This window comes from Archocentrus centrarchus, chromosome 13 (genome assembly GCF_007364275.1).
Source record: "Archocentrus centrarchus isolate MPI-CPG fArcCen1 chromosome 13, fArcCen1, whole genome shotgun sequence".
Lineage (NCBI taxonomy): Eukaryota > Metazoa > Chordata > Actinopteri > Cichliformes > Cichlidae > Archocentrus > Archocentrus centrarchus.
Genome location: NC_044358.1, coordinates 35,666,799 through 35,690,995, shown reverse-complemented (window position 1 = coordinate 35,690,995; position 24,197 = coordinate 35,666,799). Strand labels below are relative to the sequence as shown.

The 24,197-nt window shown below is 40.9% G+C and overlaps 1 protein-coding gene across 2 annotated transcripts in view; it reads left to right on the top strand.

Annotated features, from left to right (window-relative positions):
- st3gal4 (ST3 beta-galactoside alpha-2,3-sialyltransferase 4) overlaps positions 1 to 17,623 on the top strand; it is a 30,397-nt gene extending 12,774 nt beyond the window's left edge. For both annotated transcript variants that reach the window (XM_030744100.1, XM_030744101.1), the window contains exons 4-12: positions 619 to 700; positions 1,078 to 1,167; positions 2,475 to 2,572; positions 2,789 to 2,852; positions 3,851 to 3,946; positions 7,146 to 7,335; positions 7,750 to 7,887; positions 16,524 to 16,676; positions 16,777 to 17,623. In XM_030744100.1, coding sequence (XP_030599960.1) covers positions 619 to 700; positions 1,078 to 1,167; positions 2,475 to 2,572; positions 2,789 to 2,852; positions 3,851 to 3,946; positions 7,146 to 7,335; positions 7,750 to 7,887; positions 16,524 to 16,676; positions 16,777 to 16,866 — 1,001 coding nt within the window. In that variant the 3' untranslated portion in view covers positions 16,867 to 17,623. The remainder of the gene's footprint in view (positions 1 to 618; positions 701 to 1,077; positions 1,168 to 2,474; positions 2,573 to 2,788; positions 2,853 to 3,850; positions 3,947 to 7,145; positions 7,336 to 7,749; positions 7,888 to 16,523; positions 16,677 to 16,776) is intronic.
- The last annotated feature ends 6,574 nt before the right edge of the window (positions 17,624 to 24,197 follow it).

Sequence of the window (24,197 nt, the reverse complement as noted above, 5' to 3'; positions counted from 1 at the left end):
ATTCACACCTATGGGCAATTTAGAGTGGCCAATTAACCTAACCCCAGTAAGTGGACGTCTTTGGACTGTGGAAGGAAACTGGAGGAAACCCATGTAGGCACACGGAGAACATGCAAACTCTGCACAGAGACAGGGAGAGGCCTGGGCCAAGGTGGACTTGAACCCAGACCTTCTAGATGTTATTCTAACTGTGCTGCCCCAAGTTCAGTTCAGTTCAGTTCAGTTCAGTTCAGTTCAGTTCAATTCAATTCAATTAATATAGTACCAAATCACAGCAGACAGTCACCTCAGTGCACTTTATATTGTAGGTAAAGACCCTACAATAATTCAGAGAAAACCCAACAGTCAAAACGACCCCCTATGCTTCCCATGAGCATTTGTCTCTATTTAGAAAGTGATACTTGGATGAAAATGATTGTTTCATTTTTCAGTGCCCATATTGGCACTGCCTGTACATCTGTTTCAAGTGGCATGTCAGAAATGCAAAACACCATTTTATTTCATGGAGGAAGGATGCATTATTTTGCTAAGGTGAAGCCAGAAGCTGCATTGTGCTAAAAATGTTGACTCTGCTTTTATAGCCTTGCGTGTTTGCCTGCATTTTTGTCTTTCCTCCAGCATGGTGCCTTAGGCTTCTCCCAGTTCTCCTGTTCTTCATCTCCTTTGTCACGTACTACCGTTCCTATAGCTTAATTCAGAGGTAATCACACACACACACACACACACACACACACACACACACACACACACACACACACACACACACACACACACACACACACACACACACTCCAGCACAAACATGTCTTTCTTTCTTGGTTTCTCTGGTATTGAGGTCACAAAATCACAGTAATACCCATTTCTGGTAGAACACTAATCTCAGGAGGTCTGGCCGATGCTGAGTCACTAAAATCTAAGTTGTGATCACCAAGTGGTCTGAGCTGCTGGTCAGCTGAGGCCTCACACATACCAGATCTTTGCACTTTTTGAACATTTTGGACTGAGTCACTGGCACTTTACATTTTTTTTATGGCTTCAGCAGTAATTTTCATGCCAGCTGTGGCAACTGTCTTTCAGCTATGGAGGCACCAGCAAGTCTCCTAACAGTAGCAAGTCGCTGTGTGGTGGCTGGCTAACCCAGAAGAAATGGGAGAGCCTTAAGTTTAAGTGAGTAATGGCATGTCTGTGTGGTTTTTTTCTTTTTTTTTTTAAGCAAACTGAAGTAGTGGATGGCTTATTAAAGGAGGACTGCATGCCAGCGTTTTTATTTGAACATAAGGTGCCAAGTTCCTTGAAACTGGACTGCTCTATACCAGTCACGACAGAAAAGCATATTTTAGTGAGAAGGAACAGAACTTATTACTAAAAGAAAGAAAAGCGTTTCCATCTAAATAATGGTTACAGTAAATTTCAGTCACTCCACTGGAATGTCTTGATGAAATGTCTGGGAGGGGAAATCAGTGTAAAAACCAATTTTGGCAAAGAATGGGCTCATTTCTTTTTTAGAAGTTGATAATGTCTTGTTTTCTTAACTAATGGCTGTCTCACATCCTCTAATGCCCACGTGGTTATTTTCCCTTTAGTCTGTTTTGTCAGTTTATCTAGCTCTGTGCATTTACTCGTCTTTTCTTTGGCTCTGGCTCTGCTAATAACTAGTAATGAGTGGCTTGGCCAAACCTCGTATAAGGTCGCTGTTTATTTATTCAGCCCAGCAGACCTTCCACTGCCTGACCTTTGCCCTTCAGAACAGCTAAGATTCGTAATCTCCTGCAAAAGAACACGATTTGTATTAGGTCGCCGGTCCATTGTTCTTGGATTTTAACATGAGTCAGTCAGAGTCACAAGGAGGCCTTCGAGGCAGTTACAGTGACATTTCTCTAATTAGACCCCCTCCCCGGAGATTTACCCCGATCTCCTACAGAGGGCTAGCTGGCCCACAAGGGTAATAAATGTCTGAGAGACTTACTGTTAAAGACAGTAGGTTATAAACAGCTGGAGTGAGTGAGCACAGAAAAGCAACTGTTTCTCATATTACAACCTGCCACATTTGTCTCACTCCACAGGCTCTGTGAACGTTATTGTTTTCTTTCCCCTCTCCTCAGCAGAGAAATGCCAGCGGAGGGTTTTAATGAGGGAAATTGCTGTTGAATGGCATCATGTAAATTGCTGATTTTCTTATAATGGGGCTGGCTTACCTGCTTAATGGATACCAGAACATTTGGTAACTTAGTGCATCAGTCAAGTATATGAAGCAGTTTTTTTTTTCATGTGCTAGCGTGAACACTGTACTGCTTGGCAGGACAGATGGTATTGCCTATTGTGTGGTTTGATTATTTTAGACAGAAAAACTTGAAGCATTTTTTTTTTTCACTCTCCCAGCCATAAAGCCTCCTGCAGCATCACTCATCTATACAGTGAAAGCCTGTACTGTGCGGTATCATGTTATAAATCCTGCTCTGAAACTTCTCATGCAGCATTACCAGGCGGACGCAGCTCTTTATGAAACTGGAGGATTTCTTTTGGCGGAACCATCTGTCCAATCTGGCATTACCCTATGGCATTAAGGGCAGTGGTATGTTTACTTTGCATTGTACATTACTCTCTGCTCTTTCTACTCGCTTTACTCAGCAAATTTGGTCTTGTTTTGATTGTGTGATTGGGACTGGGGATTGAATAGATGACATTTTAAACTGAGAAAAGAGCTAAAAGCCAAGACAGTAGCCTTTTTTATAAATACAAGTTCTGAGTTGAGTTTTAAACTTGTCCTTTTCTCACTTTTACCTCCCAGAGCTGCTGCTACTGAAAGTGCTCGCTGTAACTGCAAATTATCACATGCCAGCCAACATTGAAAAGTAAGTGTGGGCACACTTTGGCAACCTTGGCCAAGAATTAGTGAAGCTCATCAGTTTAACACTGAATCAAGGATAGCATTTTTTTTTTTTTAGATACTACAATTTATTTGATTTTATTGAGTCAGGCTGTAATGTTCAAGTGATATAAGACCAGGATTGGTGCCAACAAATAGGTAGCCGATAAGATTTGGCCATGTAGTCATGAGAAAATATTTTCATGGGAATCTATGTAGTCCTGTGAAAAACTAAGTACACCCTATGATTAAATAGGTTGAAGAACTGTCTTTAGCAGCAATAGCTTGAAGCAGTCGTTTTCTGAATGACTTAATCTGTCTCTCACATTATTGTGGAGGAATTCTGGCCCACTCTTCTTTACACTTTTCTTAAGGCCCTGCCACCATATTTCACTTGGGTTGAGGCCTGATCTTTGACTGGGCCATTGCAACACTTATTTTTTTCTTTTTCAGGCATTCTGTTGTAGATTTGCTGCTGTGCTTGGGATCATTGTCCTGTTGCATGACCCAATTTGGGCCAAGCTTCAGCAGTTTGACTCTAGAATACTTTGGTATACAGATGAGTTCATGGTAGTCTCAGGAACTGCACCCCTCCACCACCATGCTTGACAGTTGGCATGAGGTGTTTGCGCTAATATGGTTGATGATGATCACTAAAGTATATTTGAATAGCAGCTGCTGGCTGCTACTTACCATTTTAATTGGAAGCAGTAAAGGTGTACTTGGGTTTTAACATGGTTGCACAGAGTCCTGTGAAAACTTTCTTTTTCTCACGACTCTATAACTATTCCCTATAGCAATCAGTGCCCTAGGGTGCTGTTCCAGTAGTGATAATAAGTTGTTTGTTGTGTCTCCAGAGACATATTTTGTTTGTAATTGAACCAAAACATTGAATTGTTTATTTTAGGACTCGTGGGAAAGGTTGATGAAGACAAATGTACCACATTTAATTGATATGTTTGCATGTGTTGTCTTTCTCCGCAGCCTTGAATGCAGAACCTGTGTAGTCATAGGTAATGGCTTTGCCATTAAAAACAGCTCCCTGGGAAGCATCATCAACAAATATAATGTGGTCATTCGGTAAGCAAGGACCAGACACTGCACAAAAGAGCAATCATTTTTACTGATTATGCTTGTTACTATTTGCTGTACTGCACAAAAGGGCGATAAACAATAAAATGGTTAAAAAGGATGCTCAGATTAAAAATGGACAAAATTTCAAACGATGAGGTTAGTATATAAGTGCAAGTAATCCCTTTAAGCCAAAAATTCAGGCTTCAGATGGCTCTAAACAGTTGGTTTCTAACAGTTTTTTTTTCTGTTGCCCCTTTGTGAAGTGGAGACAATATCATTAATGTGGCCATCTCAGGCATCCAGCTTTGGCTGGAGGTGTTGAAACCCCACCAACATGCCGTTCAGAACTTCTGTTTCCCGGGCACAGCTAATCAGAAGAAAATTGTCTCAAAGGAAGGTTGGCTTTAAAAGGAGAGCAGTTAAACGGGCACATTTCAGGGCAGTTAGGTCTTATTGTTAGATCATCTTAAAAAGAGAGTGTGTTGATTCCCCCCCCCCCCCCCCACCCCCACCCCCACCCCCACCCCCACCCCCAGCCACTGAAAGTAGGGTTTAATTCACTTGGCTGTAGGCTGTATCACCATCTGACTCTGACACAGAGCAGTCCTCTCGAGCTAGGTTTTGGGTCAAATCAAGTTCTTTAAAAGTAGAAAAGAAAGCATTCAGTTTACTCAGGGACAAAGGCACTTTGCAGATCTGACTTTACAGCCTTGGAATGAACACCCACATTCTAAGTTTTTTATAAGCCTCTTTCAAACAGCCAGAATTAGGCGTGGCCACAATGCATTTTTCTCCCCCTACCAACTCCCCTTTCCCCTCCCTCACATCTCTTGCTCTCTTCTTAGAAGCTAATGGTTTCATAGCCAGGTAGAGGAACGTTGTTGACACTCAGAATTCAATGCATGCCTGAGAATTTGACGTCATCTGGCTTTTTCTGTCATGGAAACACTGCTTGACTTTTTAAAAGCCTGTTGAGAATTAAGTTCTCAAAGTGCTTACTAATAATTTAATGATCACAGTCTGTACTACTGTACTATTTAACTATAGAATTAGGATTTTTTTTTATTAATAGTTTAAGTGATAAAACAGTTTGTTTTTTTCTTTTTTTCCAGAATGAATCAGGTGTTGAATTTGAGTTTGTGGACACCATAGTGTGTGTTTGGGGCTCTTTGGGGGCAACTTTTTTACAGTATTGCTTTAATTTTTTTCCTTGCTTTTAATCATGTGACAGACAACATCTTGCAGTGGAAGACGGATCTGGGTGTGCCTGTACACACAAACAAAGACTAACATTTTAACAAATAGTCAGTGCGTCCATCCATCCATTTTCTTTCGCTTATCTGGGGCCTGGTCATGGGGGCAGCAGCCTAAGCAGAGAGACCCAGACCTACCTCTCCCCTGCCACCTCTTCCAGCATATCTGGAGGAATACCGAGGTGTTCCCAGGCCAGCCAAGAGATATAATCATTCCACTGTCCTGGGTGTGCCCCGGAGCCTCCTCCTCTCCTCCCTCACACAGGAGGTGCCTCGGAGACATCCTAGTCAGATACCCAAACCAAAAAAAAAAAAAAAAAATACCCAAATCACCTCAACTAGCTCTTTTCGATGTGGTGGAGTAGTGACTCTACACTGAGCCCCTCTCGAATGTCTACATTCTTCACTTTATCTCTAAGGGAGAGGCCAGCCACCCTTCGGAGGAAGCTCGTTCTGCTACCTTGTTCTTTCGGTCACTACCCAAAACTCGCAACTTTAGGTGAAGGAAGGGATGTAGCTCGAGCAGTAAATCAAAAGCTTTGCTTTTACACTCAGCTCCCTCTTCACCACAATGGACCGGTGCAGCGTCCGCATCACTGCGGCCGCAGCCCCAGCTCGTCTGTCGATCTACCACTCCCCTCACTCAGCGCCTCACCCGCACTGTGTGAGTAGAGCACCGCATTCCACTCCTGAGTTACCTGATGGTTTGCCAGAATCGCTTCCAGGCATTCTGAAAGTCTTTCTCCATGCACACACGAGTTTTTGTTTCAGTAGTCAATGCCAAGTTTGGCAAATTTGCATTTAACCCAGTTGTTGGGGTCATGTCTTGATCCAACAATAAGTAAAGAAACAATGAATTCTATGAATCAAACGCTACAGAGTGTGAAGAACATTACACTCAAACTGTTTGAGCCCTGTGCCATTAGATAAAATGCTAATAACCCAAAGCATAATAGCTATGACATTTTTTTAGGAAGATTTGTGAGTATTCATAACACTTATTCTGGTGTGATTTGTTGGTAAATAGTGTTTTATTTAACACTATCAGTGCCAGTATGTGAGGCGCCATATATTTAAGATTGCGGATGTTTCAGTGACTGTGTCTCCTCTGAGTAGTGATGACCCTGATGACCATGGCCTTACAGTGGTAGATTTTGCAGAGTGGTGCAAGCTGTCCTTCTTGGACATTAATGTGTGGTCTCTTATTTTTTTGCATATTTGTCACACTAACATGTTTCAGATCATGCTAGCTGTCATAGGGCTAGAGGCAGGGTACACCCTGTACAGGTCACCAACCTGTCGCAGGGTTAACGCAGAGAGAGACAGATAACCATTCATACCTATGGGCAATTTAGAATCACCAATTAACCTAACCCCACTAAGTGCATGTCTTTGGACTGTATGAGGAAATCAGAGTACCCAGAGAAAACCCACGCAAGCACAGGGAGAACATGCAAACTCCACACAGAAAGGCCTGGGCCAAGATGGATTTGAACCCAGACCATCTAGCTGTGAGGCAACAGTGCTAACCACCACACTACCGTGCTGCCATTTCAGATCATTAAACAAATTTTAATATTAGAAAAATATAACCTGAGTGACTACAAAATGCAGTTTTTAAATGATGATTTCATTTCCAAAGGGGAAAAAAGCTAACCAAACCCACTTGGCCCTATGGGAAAAAAGTAATTTGAAAGCTGAGTTCAGTTTCACTATCTGTATCTGAATATTCTGGTTTCACTTTCTGAGCATGTTGTCTTGACTTTAAATCATTGATGTAAAAAATGTAATGGCGAAGCTCTAAGAGGGTGGTGCAGTGTTTCACGACCCATTGAATATTGGTTATGTAATTCTCATTTACATAAAACTCATTTCAAATAAAAAAAAATTGAAATCCTTACTTACAGCTCTGAAAATTCTTTTTATTTTCACATATATTATTCCTGCCTCAGCTTGAATGATGCCCCGGTGAGAGGCTACGAGGAAGATGTGGGGAACAAGACCACCATGAGGTTTTTCTACCCCGAGTCAGCCTCCTACAATCCCGGACTGGACAATGAACCCAGCACACTTATGGTCCTGGTGCCTTTCAAACAGCAAGATCTACGGTGGCTCAAAGAGATCCTCTACAATGAGAAGAGGGTACTGGATATGTGTGAGAATGCACTTTCCCACATTAAAACACACACACACACGTCCATTTCATTCTGTCTCTCTTTCTTTGTTTCCCTCTCTGCCTCAACTAAACACAGTCTGTCTTCCATATCAGGAGCAAATACTTAAAAGGTTCCACTTGAGCAATGCCAGCGCTCTTCAGAGTTAAATGTTGTTTCCATTGCAGGCATCCTTCACTCTGTTGCTCCCGGCACCTCCGGCCTCCTACTGCTAATAGTTGCAGGGTCATTACCCGCTAATTTGCACATCGATTTAGTGTCCACCAGACATGTTTACTTGCATCTCTGCTTGCATAGTTGAACTAATTCTACCAACACCAAAAAAAATAACAGATCTTCTCCCTTTTGTTTATGTTCCCTTATGTTTATGTGTCTTTTCCAGGTCAGGAAAGGCTTTTGGAAGCCCCCTCCTCAAATCTGGTTGGGCGATGCCAGTAAAGTTAGAGTATTGGACCCATACTTTTTGCATCAGACTGCAGTCAGCCTGCTAAAGATCCCTTTGCACCCCAAGAGTAAACAAGTGAGTGATCACTTTAATTTTATTGCTTTTACAATCATGACTCTGAAAGATCAGAATCTGTGGAAGTAGGTATTTCAGTGCAGATGCAAAGCAAACTGCCTTGTCTTTACTCTTCAGTCAAATAACTGAAATTTCTTACACAATCATAAGTTTTAGCTCTGTAATTGTGGTGATGATGTTGCAATGTTGAAGGTGGGTGCAGTTACTGCAACTACGGTGAAGATTAGCTTCTGCATGGCATTCTGGTATCTCATGGCAAGATAAGCGCCTATGTTTTCAAGGTGAAATGGGCAGTGAAATAAGTGGTTTTTGACGAAAAGCCAAAGTATTGTATAAGTTTATGCCTGAAACTGTATTTTTAAAACCAAAGAGCAGTTCCCAGTGTTCTTATCTGCAAAGTGATTTATTGCTTTTGTTTTCTGAAAAAATGCCCAGAACTGTGGCCATCACTAACTTTTACACTGATTTTACGGTTAGTTGATATTCACCGAGCATCTGCTTTGACTTCTAAAGCATGAAGTAAATGAAAGACAAGATAACTTAATCAAAACACAACAAACTAAAGCAAAAGCATTACTCTAACTCACGAGAATGCAGCAGTTGTGCAATGAAAATCCACAATGCATTATTTTGCTATTTTTTTTAGATTTTGAAACACCACGAGACTTCGCTTAGACTGCAACTCATGTAGAATGACATTTTTATTGGCCCATTGCATCCCATCTGCAAAGTGTGGCTTTCTTTCTGTTTGGTGGGGATCGTCCCCGATGTGGGCCCAAGCCAGATTTTGTTTTGGTTCGGCTTGTTCCCCTCTCCTGAGACCTTTTTGTCAAAGAGTGACAGTGGGTGTAACCATTTCAGACTGCAGTGCAAACACAACTGGTTGGTGCAAGAGAAGAGTGAGAAGTGGGAAGGCAGTGATCCTACAGGCGATCAGTGGGCTCGCTCTTCCCATTTTGCCCAGTTTGTATGGGAAGGGTCAGGGGAAGAGGAAGGGTGGGCAGCAGTAGGAGAAAGATGGTGGGATGAAGTCGGGCCTACAGACAGTAAAAATTTCAAATATCGTCTGAATTATGTTTATTCAGGACTGTGAACATTTATAAAACATTAACGAACGCGCTGGAAACGTGTATCTGCCACACCCTCATCCTGTGCTGCAGTTTCATACCCTTCGTCTTACTTTGCAACTCCTGCACAAATATTTCTGCACTTGAGCATCATCAGTTTCACAGCACCCACTCTCCCCTCAGGTTACTGACCCTGCCTAATAGACCCCATGGGAAACATTCAACAAATGTAGTGAACCAACACAAGTCCTCATGTATGCAGCCACTTTCTTCTGTTTTTCTTTTCCTCCTCTTTTGTTCCTCTTACTTAGAGTTGACACGTTTCCCCATCACATTTTTGACACAAGCACAAGCTTGTGTTGCGCTCTAGTAGATCTGGTTGCAGTAGTGACAGCATGCAGATCCCCCCCCACCCACCCACCCACCCACCTTCTGGCCGCCCACTCTCACCAAGGCCTAAATTCAAAATATGTGCCAGGCCACTGTGGAGCTCTAGTGTTCGCCTGTGTGCTGCCAACCACATGAAGCTAATACAAACAGTTTCTGCACTACCAAAGGGGTATGCTAAAGCCAGCTTTCAGATTCTTAAGAAGGCTACTCCAGCAGATAGCTACAGTATCTCTGTTGCTCCAGCTGACATTTGTTTAGACAGACCTCAGATTTGCTAAAAATTAACCATGAACACAGTTAAGTCCAGAAACTCATGAAGATTAACACATACTTTCCAGGGTTATAATAGTTTTGGATTTTACATTATAGTTTAGTTTTAGTTAGTTTTTACTTTTTTCCCCTCTAATTCAGTTAGTTTTAATTATTTTTCAGAGTGGTTTTTCTCATTTTTATTAGTTTATATTTTTGGTTTCATGCTTAGTTTCAGTTAGTTTCAGTATTAGTTTTAGTATTTTCATACCTAATCAGGTGCAAGATTCAAGGCGCAAAAGTGACTATTGTGTAATGAAAACTTGACAAAAGATACCGTTTAAAGAAATATATTCAACAACCAACTGTTCACAAGACATGCTAAATTTGTGTAATATTAAGGACACACATGAGCATCAACAGGGAGAAACAAAGAAAAACATGAACTCCCAAACTCAATAACTTCTACAATAAACTCCACAATAAAGTTCAGCATCAGTGCAGCAGATTAACAACACCTACATGTGGTGTTAAACAAAAACAAACTCTTTGAAGGAGTCAAAGCTCAAATCCAGCTGCATCCTGATGTTCTCACCACCTGATGCTGCTTCTGTTTTGTAGCTAGCTTGGTTAGATGCTCGCTAATTAAACTTGCAGGGTCTTTGCGGCCTCTGTACACAACCTACACAACCTTTATGCTTGTGTAGCTGGATTATGTGTGTTAATTACCTTGTGGTCGTGTGCAGGTGTTTTATATGCGGTGCAGGCTGGGACTTCTTTTTTGGTCCTCGCTCTTTGTGCTCAGTTTTTTGGCTGCAAACATATTTGTCCTTGGTTTTTTTCACTTTCTTCATTTCTTCACGTCCATTCCGACAGTTTCAGCAGTCTCCTACCAGGAATTTGCTGACATTTGTGAGTCCTTATATTGATGCTTTGATTATTATTCCTGATTGTTATTCTCTCACTGATAAAGTAGCCGGAAACGCACAAGGACTAAACAGTTTAGTCACAACGTTCTGGGCTGCATGGACTCGACAAGTAGTCACGTTTCTCCAGAGCCGCAGGCCAGTAGTGATGGGAATTCCGGCTCTTTTCAGAGAGCTGGCTCTTTTGGCTCCTTAGATTTAATTTTTTTTTTTTAAAAGTGTAAAATGAATTACTAATGTAAAAACATACATTAGGCCTATATCAAACATTTCTTTATATACTCAACATATAATAGAGTGCTCCAAATACAAATTATAAAACAAAAGATTGGAAATCAGAAAAAACAAGGGCCTTTGAGGAGTTGATCCTGTTTCTCCTGCCTGATGACCTGCCCTGTTTTGTTCTTCTAATTACACTGAGGGATGAACAGTTCATATACAGTATACCTATGTAGGTTGTTTGTGCAGCCTGCTCGATATTAAATTTTAAATTTGCAGTCTACACTCTGTCTGTCTATCAGAATAATCCTTTAACGCCGGGCGATCGCTGCTGAATCGCGGGTTTCCTGACCTTACTAGCCGCGGACAGCTGATTAAGACCTAGCATCTCACCAGAGTCAGCTGGCCAAAGGAACTTGATCAGATGGCTTTTCACCTTAACTCCGCAACCATTCGTGCTATCAAAAAAATTCAAACGCTCAGAAATTACACTTCACAGTCATGTAGTGGTATTACGCAGACCCGTCGCTATGGGTGGGCCCTAGGGGGCCGTGCCCGCCCACTGATACGCTTGGGCCCACCCTGGCCCGCCCACCCAAGCCAGATCACTAATCAAGCTAATAAAAGTGGTGCCCCCCTGTTGGAGTTCATTAGCCCCCCTTAAGACTGAGATCTGGCGACGGGACTGGTATTACAGTGTTTGTGACCGGCACTTTTGAAGTACGCTGTGTCTCGCTCGACATGTTTGGAGGTATAAGGTTAAAATGTGTCCAGTCTTTGCTATGCTTTCCATCACTCATTTTCCTCACCGTGTGTAGCCTCTATGTAACACGCAACTTCCTCTGGCTCTTTCCTGTCTCCGAGCAGTGTTGCCAGATCTCGCGACAGAAACAAGCAACCAGCTCTATGAAAACAAGCCCAACTGGCAACCCACAACACTGTGTAAAACTGAGGCCACTTTTAAACAGTATAGCTCACTTCTTTGTTTTGTCTCATTGTGTTTTAGAGCAGTAAAACCCATGGTTCTTAGCCTCATAGAAGAGAAGGGTGCACAGTTTTTTTTTTTGTGGGTGCTTCTCTGTATTAGCATATTTCACACTTGCAAAATCTGGGGAATGCCTTTGGTACGTCTCCCAATAGGACCACAGCTACTTTCAGAGGTGTATGCGGACACAATTTATTTTATTCATTTTTTTTTTTGGGGGGGGGGGGGGGGGGGGGGGGCAGGAGGAGGGGAGGTGAAGGAGCACAGGGGTATCTAATCAGCGCTGTTCCTCTGTTACCGATCATTTCATATGCACAGCTGTTAAATACAGAAAATGCGACTAGAGAAACAATTTCGTTGCATCATTTTGGCGCCCCCCTCTTGTGCAGCGCCCCTATACATTGCTTATAGTGCATACCCACTTTTAGCGCCACTGTCTCCCATCTGAGCTTGGATCCATTCTTTAAGTGCGCTCTCTTTTTCCCACTCTTTATTATATATTTTTTTCCCCTATATTTTCCCCACTTACTGGAGCTCATTCTTATGCTGCCTCCTCAATTTGGGCTGTTATGAGTGTTTGTTTGGGTGTATGCCTGGTCAACTTGGGCAGGACCAATCAACGGGAAACGGGGGCTTGGAAGGGACAAACTACCTACCACTCATCTTTTGCTTTATTACGGGGCGCCGGGAGATAATCAAGGAGTTTCACTCGGAAAGAAAGTCAAGCCCAAATAAGCAACTTGACGTTCAAAAAAAGCCCAAAAAACCGCAACCCGCGACTCACGAGATTTGCAAGCGACTTTAGAAAAAAACAAGCCCAAAGGCGCTTATAATAAGCGGACTTGGCAACACTGTCTCCAAGCGCATTTTGCAAGAGCCCCTCCCTCTCTGGTGTTTGTTTACTCACTGTGCTGTCTGTCCGTGGACCCTCCCCTCCCGCTCAGTATAGACGATCATATGCTACCATTCATTTTAACCAATCACGTGCGGCTTCCACAAAAAAAAAAAGGAAACGAACGAAAAGAAAAAAGAAACGGCTCACTACCGTCGTTCACTCCAAAGAGTCGGCTCTTAGAGCCGGATCGTTCGCGACCGACCCATCACTACAGGCCAGGTTACCTCGTAGGATCAGAGCGGTTTCTGTAGCCGCTGTGCGCTTCTCAGGTGGACTTTGATGTTGCTGGTTTTTCCTGATTGAGAAGTGTTCCACACATTTTTCATCATCCACAACAAGACTTTCGATTCTGTCTGTGCTCTTGTACTCAAAGAACCTCCATACGGGACTCTGCCGCTTTCTCGACAGAATGCAGCCATTATTTTTCAGGCCAGCGCGGTGAGCGAGCGCACGCCCGCACATGCGCAGGCACTCACACAGTTGCCCTATGGTGCTGCCAGCTTAAACTCGGAGAGCGGAAAAAATGATTTCACATCAATCCACAAGGCTTAAAAAACAAAAAACAAAAAAAAGGAAATGAAAGTCATTTTAGCGATAATTTCAGTTAGTTTTAGTTAGTTTTGTAAACTCACAATTCAGTGTTAGTTAGTTATCGTTTTTTCCTTTTAATTATAGTTTTTATTTATTTTAGTTAACGACAATGTTTTTTCAATTTCAGTTTTCGTTATTTCGTTCGTTTTCGTTAACTATAATAACCCTGATACTTTCATATACATACCTGAATGACTGAACCACCCCCTGAACTCCTGTGACTGCGGAAAAACACCGCAGTTGTTCCTCTTTTAACTACATTAAAAGAGGAACAAAGTCTTTACATTTCAGCACGGTTTTCAGAAAAGGCACCCTACTGAAACCTCTGAGCAATTCAAATGATGTTTTAATGCCATCTGGTGCAGGTGATTGTTCTGTTCTGCCTGGGTGGGTGGGTAAAGGAAGGGCATTAGATTGTTTGCAAATTATCTCACAAATACAAGTTTTACTGTCACTATTGGAGCCATTGTGTGTGATTGCTTTTGACTGGTACTGTATTTGCTGCCCTTATTGATGGTTTCATTATGAAATGCCATTTATCTGCATTTGTTGACATTTAGCTTTGTTAGTCTTTCACGGTTTGTGAGGCTTATATGCTATCCTAGAATCCTGAACACAGAAAATGCTACACACCTCAGGCATCGCACTGGGCCTCTGGGCCAATTCTGTGGAAGTTGTAGAAGGTCACACAGAAGTGGTCTAGCTGAACATCTATACATGATTTTGGATCGCACTCTCCACTGACATTATCAGATCATAGATGAGGAGCTGTCTTTTAGAGGCATGGCGTTCTATCCTTTATGAGATTTCTAGAGACGTGTGCGTGTAAATCAAGGATCGAAGCAGTACTTGGTTTGTGTGGTGGCCCAGTATCTTAATAAGATGCTGTGGCATATGTATATTCATAAGGGACATCCAAAACAACACAATGTGCTTGCATTCACACCAACAACTACACACGCTTTCATGCACATTGCCTGTCAGCATGTACAGTAATATGAAAAAAGAGAGAGCACATTCATACAATTCTATCAGGGTATAATAAAAAACACATTGTCCTCACCAGGTTCTAAAATGATGCATTAGATGAACAACAGTGCAATGCACTGTAATATTACACTGTGTCATTACTCATTTGTCAGTATTTAAGGTTTTGTCTGTCCAAAGCACTTCTGAACCTGGGTCTTAACAAAATTCTCCCTGAATGGACAGTTGTGAGAGTGGTATTGTTACGTCTGTAAGGGTATTGTGTGTGGGTGTGTCTGTTATATATATATAACAGGTATCCAGTTTATGTCAAACATGCACAAACAGTCCTTAACTTTTCTGACAACACCCATAGGAGGTGCATGTGGGAATGCCAAGGTCTGACCCAGTCGGACTGGGCATTAATCGTTAATCTTTCATATCGTATCTGAATGGCAAAGGCTTATTCTGGTTTGTTCACATTGAGCAAGAGAGTATGGCGTGTTCTCATTCTTACACATGACCTATTGATGCAGGTCTTCACCTAAACTAACGGGAGTATTAACAGTAGTGACAGAGCGTCTGGAGTGGACTATCTCCTGTGAGAAAGGGCAGTGTCCTACCAGTTTGTGTCAATATTGTCTTGTATGAAAAGAGCTTTAGCCTTCTTAACTAACACTCTGCAAGAAATCAAATAAGCAGCTATATTTTCTTAGAGGAGCCACTGCAGGTGGCATGTGAATGACCAGGGGGATAAAAATGCAGTGAAACTAAGTTGAGTTAATTTGAATTTGTAGGAGAAAAAGAAGAAACAATAGGTTGCTATTCTGCTGACACTAATACAAGGTTGGATCCCTTTCCATTGTTAATTCTTGATTAAAAACAGTGGGGTGTTGATCTTTTCTGACTCCTGAAGTGGGGCATGCCAGGAAAAGTTTGAGATCTACTGGCTCAGACATTCAGTAAGCCCTAACTAGAAAAAAAAACAAACCCCACAGTGGAAGTAGTCTAATGTAAACAGTGGTGCATTTACCGATGGAGCATTGGACCAAAAAAAAATCCTTTCAAGGCTCTCACAGGAGGAATTTGATGATGATATGGAAAGCTGAAGTATAAAAGGTTTTTGGTAAAGTGGGTTTTATTTTGAAAAGTGACCGAGAGTTTCTTCCATAGTCATATGTCATATGGAAATAATTCTTCTTTTTGCTTCTATGAGCATGCATAATCATAGACAGTCTCATAGGAAGTGGCAAACAGCACAGGGGAATTTCTGTTGACAGAAAGAGCCAGGCGGGAGTAACACGACAAACATGCTCATCTCATTAAATCTCACGTTATTTCTAGTTTTTCCTAAAAGAAGCAAAAATCATGAGTAGGCTTCTCGCATTTGTTCTTCTTCTTCTTTTTTTTTTCTAGCAAACACAAATTAAGGAAATACATTTCCCGTCACATTTTGTATTGCTCTTTAGCTAACATGTAGCCACAATAAGCGCATACGTAAGCAGTGCTTATCGCTCATCCTGGACTTTAGACATGACGCTCATCCTTTACTATGCCACGCCCATGCTTACTTTGACAACACAAACTGAAGAGAGATGATCTGTGAGCTTCAGTGTGCAGATCTGTGCACATCACGTCACTGGACAGGTTTTTTTTGTATTTTTTTTGCACCTATTAGCCATATATTTGACATGGATACTAATTTTTACAGTTTTTCTGTTGATTATTGTGAAAAACTCACTAATTTATTGTAAGTTGTGACTTTCAATGATTACCAGCATTGCTGGAAAAAAAGCATCAGTACTTTACTTTAGAATAGCAGTCTCTGGGATTGGTTTACTCCTAAAAAAGAATTTGAAAATAACGTTGCAACATACTCAAGTTTTTCCATTTGCTCTAAAGCTCAGTTCACTGTTGTACATAACATTTCATTCTGTCGGAACAGGAGGTGGTTGAAATTAAGCTGTGTGGGTAATTGGGTAAAGTTGATGGATGTTATGAGACTGAATACTGCACGTGGAAAGGCTTGTGCAAATCAGCTGCATTTAAAGGGACCGTGGCAGCAATTTCCCTCTATTACCATCTAGTGGTGAAACGAGAGGCGTCTTTTGAGTGGTAGTATTAAAACCATCTGGAGATTGTAAAACACTAAACACTTACTTTCACTACACAGCAGTTGTGAAATCTCCTGCTTTGACATCACAACCTCTTTTACGTAACTAGCAAATCTCATGATGTACAATTTTTTTTAAAGCTTTATGTAACTCTACTTCTCTAAAGTTAGTTTCATTTGTTCTATCTATCTATCTATCTATCTATCTGATTGCTGTATCTCTTCTTTGTTACAGATCCCAGTGCACCCTACCACAGGTATACTTGCTATCTTTGTCGCTCTCAACTACTGTGACGTGGTCCACGTTGCTGGATTTGGATACCCTCGCTCAAAGAGCCTGCATCAACCTATCCATTACTATGGATATGCCACCATGAGGTCTATGAAGGTTGGTAGCCGCCTGTAGTGATGTCTTTGTTTTTTAACATGCACAGTAGGAAAGCTTTACATTCCCTGAATACTAATGCTCCTCCCTCTCTCTGTTGCAGAATTCTTACCATGACCTCAATCATGAAGCTGAAGCCTTAAAAAGACTGGAGGATTCAGGAGCCATTCTCTACCTGCATCCGCATTTATGATATACACACAAACACACACACACACACACACACACACACACACACACACACACACACACACACACACACACACACACACACACACACACACACATCTCCAGTTCAGTTTGGGTTATCTGACTCAGATCTTAATGTGCCTTCTGCAGTGGGATACGGGACTTTTTTTGTTGCTGCACTCTGCTCTGATGATCGTTACCTTCCTGGCACCTTATGTGTGCTTTTTCTTAAAGTGAGAAAAAAACAAACAAAAAAAACACAATATAAATGCTTTTAGAGTGCCGTAGCAGGTTTTCAAATCAAGGTCCTAAATTAAAATGAGGACATCGACTGTAAACGTGGTGACCCAGTTGTTTGTGATAGAACAGCTGCAGCAAACTAGTTTTATCAGTTGAATTTTGGTTTCGGTGCTTGTTTTTTTTAGGATTTTGTGATAAATCGGGCTGGCGGAATAAAACATTTCAGATCTGCACCTTGGATGGGGGTTCTCTTGACATTTCATGTACATCATGAAGACGTAAAGTCTAGTGAATTGATTTTGGAGTCAGATTTGGTGATTTTTTTGAACTCCTGCTTTTTTGTGTATGGGGGTCTTTCTTACATTTTAAGTGAAATGAAAATTTTGCTCATTTGTGACATTTTGATTACGATGCCCGTCTCAATTTTTAATTTATTTACTTTTTCGGATACAAATGGTACCACTGGATATTTTGTAATTACAGAATAAAATCATTTGTAAATAAAAAGTGACCAAAATTGATGATGATTGATTTTTTTTTTTTATTTTACTTGTGCAAATGTCTTCCTGTTCTTTCAGACTAGCCTTGTGTGCTTACTTGATTCACTAATCCGAGTGAACCAACACTGAGAAGCTGCTTAAAAAAAAAAAAAAAGTTTTATTTAATTTGAATAATGCTTTTTACCACTAGATGGCAGTAAGTCTCCATTGCATGCATAATATACAATAGCTGATCTGCTGCACTGCACATGGTGCAGTCATGCAGCAGCCCCCCCCCCCCCCCCCTTAAGTGCCTGGGGTAATGACAACAGTAAAACTAGCACTAGCACATGTGTTAGGGAACACGTGCAATAGGAACATCTGGAAAACCAAAAAATAAATAAATAAAAATGCACAAACCTAAAAATGGAGAATGAGTAAGATACATTTGCTGCAGGTGAAGTGCTAGTGATGAATTCTGCTCTCTGTAGTCATAAGCCTTTTATTAATGGTAATATGAATGGAGCCTGGCCCTTGGCATTTAAACTATTCTCATTCACAGGGTGGTACAACATCGGCTGCGACAGGGACCAGCTCATCTGCTCATGTCAGTTTAACAGTAGGCATATGCTTCGCTTTTAATTATTAAAGTAAATGTTATAATAGAGCCACTACTACAGCTTTGACCAATAGGAAAAGCACATATGCATTGCAGTTTCTGATATTCTGGTGTGAAGCGTTCTGTTGTGCTAAAGTGATGTCACACTTGAGTGCAGTGTTGTGCCTTCTGAGCAGCAATGTAGAGATTCTCCTCAAGGTCAGACTGCAAGCTGCAAATATGATTTACTGTTCCTGCATATTAGCAGAACTCATGACATGTCTGTGTGGCCCATGTCTACATGTTTTGCCTGCATCTCACCTGTAAGGAGGACAGTCCTTTTTGCAGAGACAGAGACAGAAGTCATGCATTTACCCTGTAGCTCAGGTCACTCAAATTGTCAGTTGCCGACACACTTGCAACTGAGTCTAACAACAAAACTCATCATTTATAATCAGGTTTGAATCATCCATTATTGTCTGGATGTCTTTAACTTCCATATGAAATAAATATCTAGGACTGACTCCTTTTATATGTGCAATGTTGCCAAAATTAGGAACATCCTGTCTCAGAATGATGCAGAAAAACTAGTCCACGCATCTGATACTTCCACTGTAGGCCGGACTGCTGTAATTCCTTATTATCAGGTTATCCTAAAAGCTCACTGAAAAGCTTGAGATAACAGGCTACAGCGTGAGTGCTGACAGGGGCAAGAAAGGGAGACCATATTTCTCTTGTATTAGCTTCTCTTCACCTGGTAAATTTAGATCTCAAAGACCTCAAAGTACTATAGTACTGAACACTTTGCATCCAGCCCCCACTCTGTAACTCCATGATTTTATATGTCAGTATATCAATAACCATTCTCAATGGACTATGCACACTTCACTTACATAACAGGGGGTTACATAATTGAATAGGGTTTATGTGACTGCAGGCTGTTTATATGACAACAGCAAATCAGGTCATACTTTTCAGTACTCCACGCACCTTTAAACCAAGTCCACTGTGTATTACAGTAGGCTACAGCACTCGCACAACACAACACATTTCTGTTAAACACAGAATCTTATGGTACAGTGAGTCAATGCATTTTTGCATGAAACGAACTCCCAACCCTGTTACTAATCGCACTGTGCTGTACCAACTGAACCCTGCAAGCTCACCTACGCATGTAATGGTGACCTATTGAGCTCAAAGTTGTACTAAACCAATAGAAGGCATTTGAAATGCATAATATTTGACTTTCACGCAGACTCCAGGACACTATGATTCTCAGTGCATTGTCTTATAGTTTACAATGCATCTATTTCACAGAAAAAGACATGGTCGGTGATGATTGCTGTGCCACTGTCTAAGCATAGTCTCATACAAGCCAAGGCGCTGACAGTGAGATTATTACCATATATCTCATTACACCATCTGCTCAGTTCACAGTGCTTTTAGCCTGCATGAGCAACATTTTACTTTAAAGCAGTTCTTTCCTACTTAAATGTCATGAAACACAGGAGAATACCAGCAGTATATGTAATACAAGTTATTTTTTTAAATTACATTTTTTCTGTGAAAATCTGCAAAAACTTTAATAAAATAAAATAAAACAAAATACTTATGAGTGTTAGGGGTGAACATTATATGTGCCACAAGCCATAAATCCACAGCAGATCCAGTGCTGCTGTGAGTTTTGCCCCTCAAGACATTAACAGTACCTGTTGAAGACTCCTGTGGTCAGGTGCTGGTCTAAAACAAAATGGTTATTTATTTATCAACTGTTTGATCTGTGCAAGACGTGGTTTTGAACAGATATCATCTTCGTGTGTTGTGGTCATATGACCAACAATGTGGCAAAGATATGTGTGGATTTTTTACCCCGTAAAATAAGGTGCACAGTGTACAGTGTGGTTCTGCAGTGTGTCTGTGTGAGGAGGCCAGTGGCCAGTTTAAGTGGGAAGAGGTGGAAGAGGTACAGTATGTAGCTGGCTACCTAGGGAGAGGGCATCTGGCTTGGCTTGGTGATAACACCCCCACAGCCCAGAGAGCTGCCGTGAGTCAGGTGCTCAAACACTACACTACCATGGGAACCGTGAGAATGAGCAGGAAATAAGAAGAGTGAGGCACGAAAAAAAAAAAAAAGATAAGCAGCTTTTCTACAGTGTCAGTTTTGCTATTCTGCTTTTTTCTTTCCCATAAAGCTCCATTTCCTGATTTCAACCCATCCCAAACCTACTGATTTCCCTCCCTACAGAAAAGCTTTATGCTGAAAAAAAAAAAAAAAAAATGCACAGTTTTCTTGTGTAACTGACAACAACAGATGTCAAAAATAGCAACAGACTGAGAAAGAGGTTTTAAAAAAAAGACAGAAAGAGGCTAATTCACAACCCTTTATGCTAAGTGGTTCCATGTATCTGCTGCACAGCCTGAAAGGTCAGCCAGCTCAGCTGATTTAAAGGCTAACATGCCGTCATTGTTTCCTAACAGGCAGCCAAAAGAGCATTTTATGTTTGTGCCTCTTTTGTTTCTATATCATTACAAATTACACAACATTATGAGTTCAGTGCAAAAGGTCTGCAGATATGCAAGTTTGAAAGGAAGGAAATGAGTGGGTAATAAAATATCTATGAAGGTCGTCTACTTTTTTTTCTTAATAATTACAAAGACAGTGAACTTAAACACTGGTGGAATTAGCACCTGCTTTAAGTGCAAGCTGAGCCTTTTTGAGCAAAATGACACTCAGGTAGACCATTTTTTTTCATGAACCGGTCAATTTTGAAATTTTTTTTTATAAAGATGTCTTCCTTTAGACTAATGAAAGAAAATATCCTAAATACACATTTAGCTCTTTATTTTACAATCCTTTGTCCATTCAATGTGCATGCAAACATGTGGCCATTTAATTCAGTAACACCTCATCTTCATATCATATTTAAACATAACTGGGGACGTTTCATGGAGGATATCCTCTGGTAAAAGGTTTTCTCCTATTCACATATCACGTCTCCCTATAAAAGGTCAACGAATCTTCTCAAAGTTTTGTTATTTAAAGTTATATTTATATAATTGTCCATAAACATAATAGTCATGTATCTACGGCTTCTCAAAAGAAACTGATCTTCTCAAATGGCCAACAGCAAGCTAAGAGCTGTCAGATATTACAATGCCCTGCTTAACAACTGACAATGGTTTATGTAATATATCTAAACAAATACACAGTGTTTGTTCTTTTCACAAGAACTTGCTTCTCAGTTTTGTGTATTGGCATGACCAGGCAAAATAAACCTGTATAGGCTCAGCCATCCCTGCTTTGGTGAGTGTGGCACGCATATACACACTTGTTAGATGGCTGTCTTGTCTATGATGGCTCTGTCTTAGATCATTTTGCATGTAACGGAAGATTAACCATAAATAACAAGAAAGTATTTAGGCAACAGATGCAATAAATACACAGTGACTTTCTCATTCTAAACTTAAGCTGTGGCAGAATAGGGAAAGTAAGGCAGCCCCTATTTCTGTTTGCCCAACTGCCAAAATAGACATTTCCTGAATGACCTTCAGATGCCAACCGTGTGTTTGGATGCACCAGTTTGCTCTGGCTCCATTTTCACGTTCTCCACGTTATCCTGCAGTGCACATTGAGTACAGAGTAGGATCACAATCCTATTCTCCTCTTGTTGTGCCAAAGAAGGTGGAGTTTTTATCCTGGCACCACTCTGTCTGTCAGTCTGCTGGTACATCTGTCTGCTTGTCCTGGAGGACTGAAGGCAGCAGGGTGTACTCCTCGCCTGTAATGTCAGAGCCAGTATTCTGTTTCATTTCACTGGACAGAGCCTCACATGTGCTGCATGACCTGAAAGCAGCTTCACACTACAGTGTCAGAGTGGAGTGGGCATATTTTTGGGGTGAGGGCACAGAGTACTCATCCCCTCCAATACTGAAAAACTCAAAACTGCATGAACAGAATCCATAAGGGAATAAAGCCTATATTGTTAAACTCCTTTTTTTTTTTTTTTTTTTTGTAAGCATAATGGTTAATATTCAGCTTTCGACATTCTTATTTATGGCAGCATTATTCTCGCCCCACGTTTGCTGGGCTAATATTAGCAGTTTGGAGATAGTTTAAAATATGCATCAATAAAAGAAAAGTAAAGACAGACTTGAAGCTCAGCTCTCTTAAGGTCAGCTGAAGAAGGTGGATAATGCTAGCAGCAACAGCAAAGACCAAATTTGCAGAAAACATCAGAGAAGTGAGAAAAATGAGAGAGTCCAGAGATAACCAGTAAAACATGACAGAAGCTCTAGTGATAGTACAGTACATTTCTTAGCAATCACTCTAATATCAAAGTTTGTATTTGTTTTACCAAATACAGCTTTACAATTCTACGTTACTTTCTTTTATCACAAGCATTTTTAGCCTGGAGACTGAACTTAAGCAGAAAGACAAACTCATAATAGAGTTCTCGGCTGTTGCTGCAGCCCAGGAGAAGCATCTTTTTGCCATGGGTTTCTCCCCGTGTGACGTCCAGAACAAGACCAACAGGACCTGCTCCCCTGATGATCACTCAGCTCCAATCCCAATGAAGGCAAAATTCCAAATAATCTGGAAGGCTGCACAAGTGCTCCCAGTCCATAAAGTGACTTAAATAATTACTGTCCTATTTCAAAATTGTCTTGCCTGGCAAAAGTCTTGGAGACCTTAATAAATGCTCAAATGAGAGAGTATTTGGAATCAAATAACAGTCAGAGCAGCCAGGTTTTTAGATCATGTCACAGCACAACAACAGCTGCAGTTTGTGTACTTAATAATGTCACTGAAGCCCTTGATAATCATCACTATTGTGCTCCTGTTTTCACAGACCTATCAAAAGTATTCTATTCAGTAGCTCATAGCATTTTATTGGGAAAAATTATTCTCAGTTGGTCTGCTCATCCGTACCAGCTGAGAATAATAAACTTGATTATGGTGATATTGGATATATGCATGCTTCTAAATCTACCATGAAGCCTCTTGATTCTGTGCATCACAATGCATTGCGATTTATCACAGCTGATTCTATTCATACTCACCATCATATCGTATATGAAAAAGTGGGCTGGCCCTCCCTGGGAAATCGAAGCGAGCAGCATTTTATGATATTTATTTACAAGGCTCCGCTGCAAAGATTGCCTGCTCCGTGCCTGAATATAAACACAGTACTTACAATGTCAGGTCACAGGACATTTTAACATCAGCTGCACCTCTTGTTCATGCTGAACTTGGGGAAAAACTAGATTCAAATACTTTGCTGCCTACGAATGGAAGGAGCTACAGAAAACTATAAAACTGCATTCTCTGAGTTCGCTGAATCATTTTAAAAGGTTGTTTAAAATCTATTTGTAGCTACTCTTGCACATGTTTTTCTTAATTAGTGTGTAGAATGTGTATTGTGCCCTTTATTATGCTGTTTGCATATGTTTTTTTCTTTTGTACTCAGGTCTCTCTTGAAAAAGAGATCTCAATCTCAATGAGACTGTTTAAATAAAGGGTTTAATAATAATGTGTACCACTCATCGACCATCAAGTGCTGTTTGCCCACATGTTATAATATTAGCATTCCTGGTAAATACCAGTCACCAGGAACTGTTGCTAGTAAAAGGAAATAGGTGACATCTGTTTTTTTTGGCCTTTCTTTTTTTCTGGCACTGCCCTCTTCAAACAATGGAGAAGAGCATGGAGAAAACCGAAATACAAAAATCTCTCACATGAAGTAACCAGACAAAGGATGAGTGTGTGTGAATGGGTGGCACTGTTGACCATGCAGATGAAAAACCAAAGAGAATCAATGAATGAACAAATGAATGATTGTTCAGAAGTGCAGAAAACATGTAAGTGATCCCGACACGTTAGGCTTAAGCAAACACGGCACAGTGAATGTGCAGGACAGAGCCATTTAACCAGCAACCAGAGGATTTAAGGCATGTGCCCAAATATTCTCAGCTTGTAGTCCACCCCAGCTTTTCAATGTTCAGACCCTCCACCTCCAT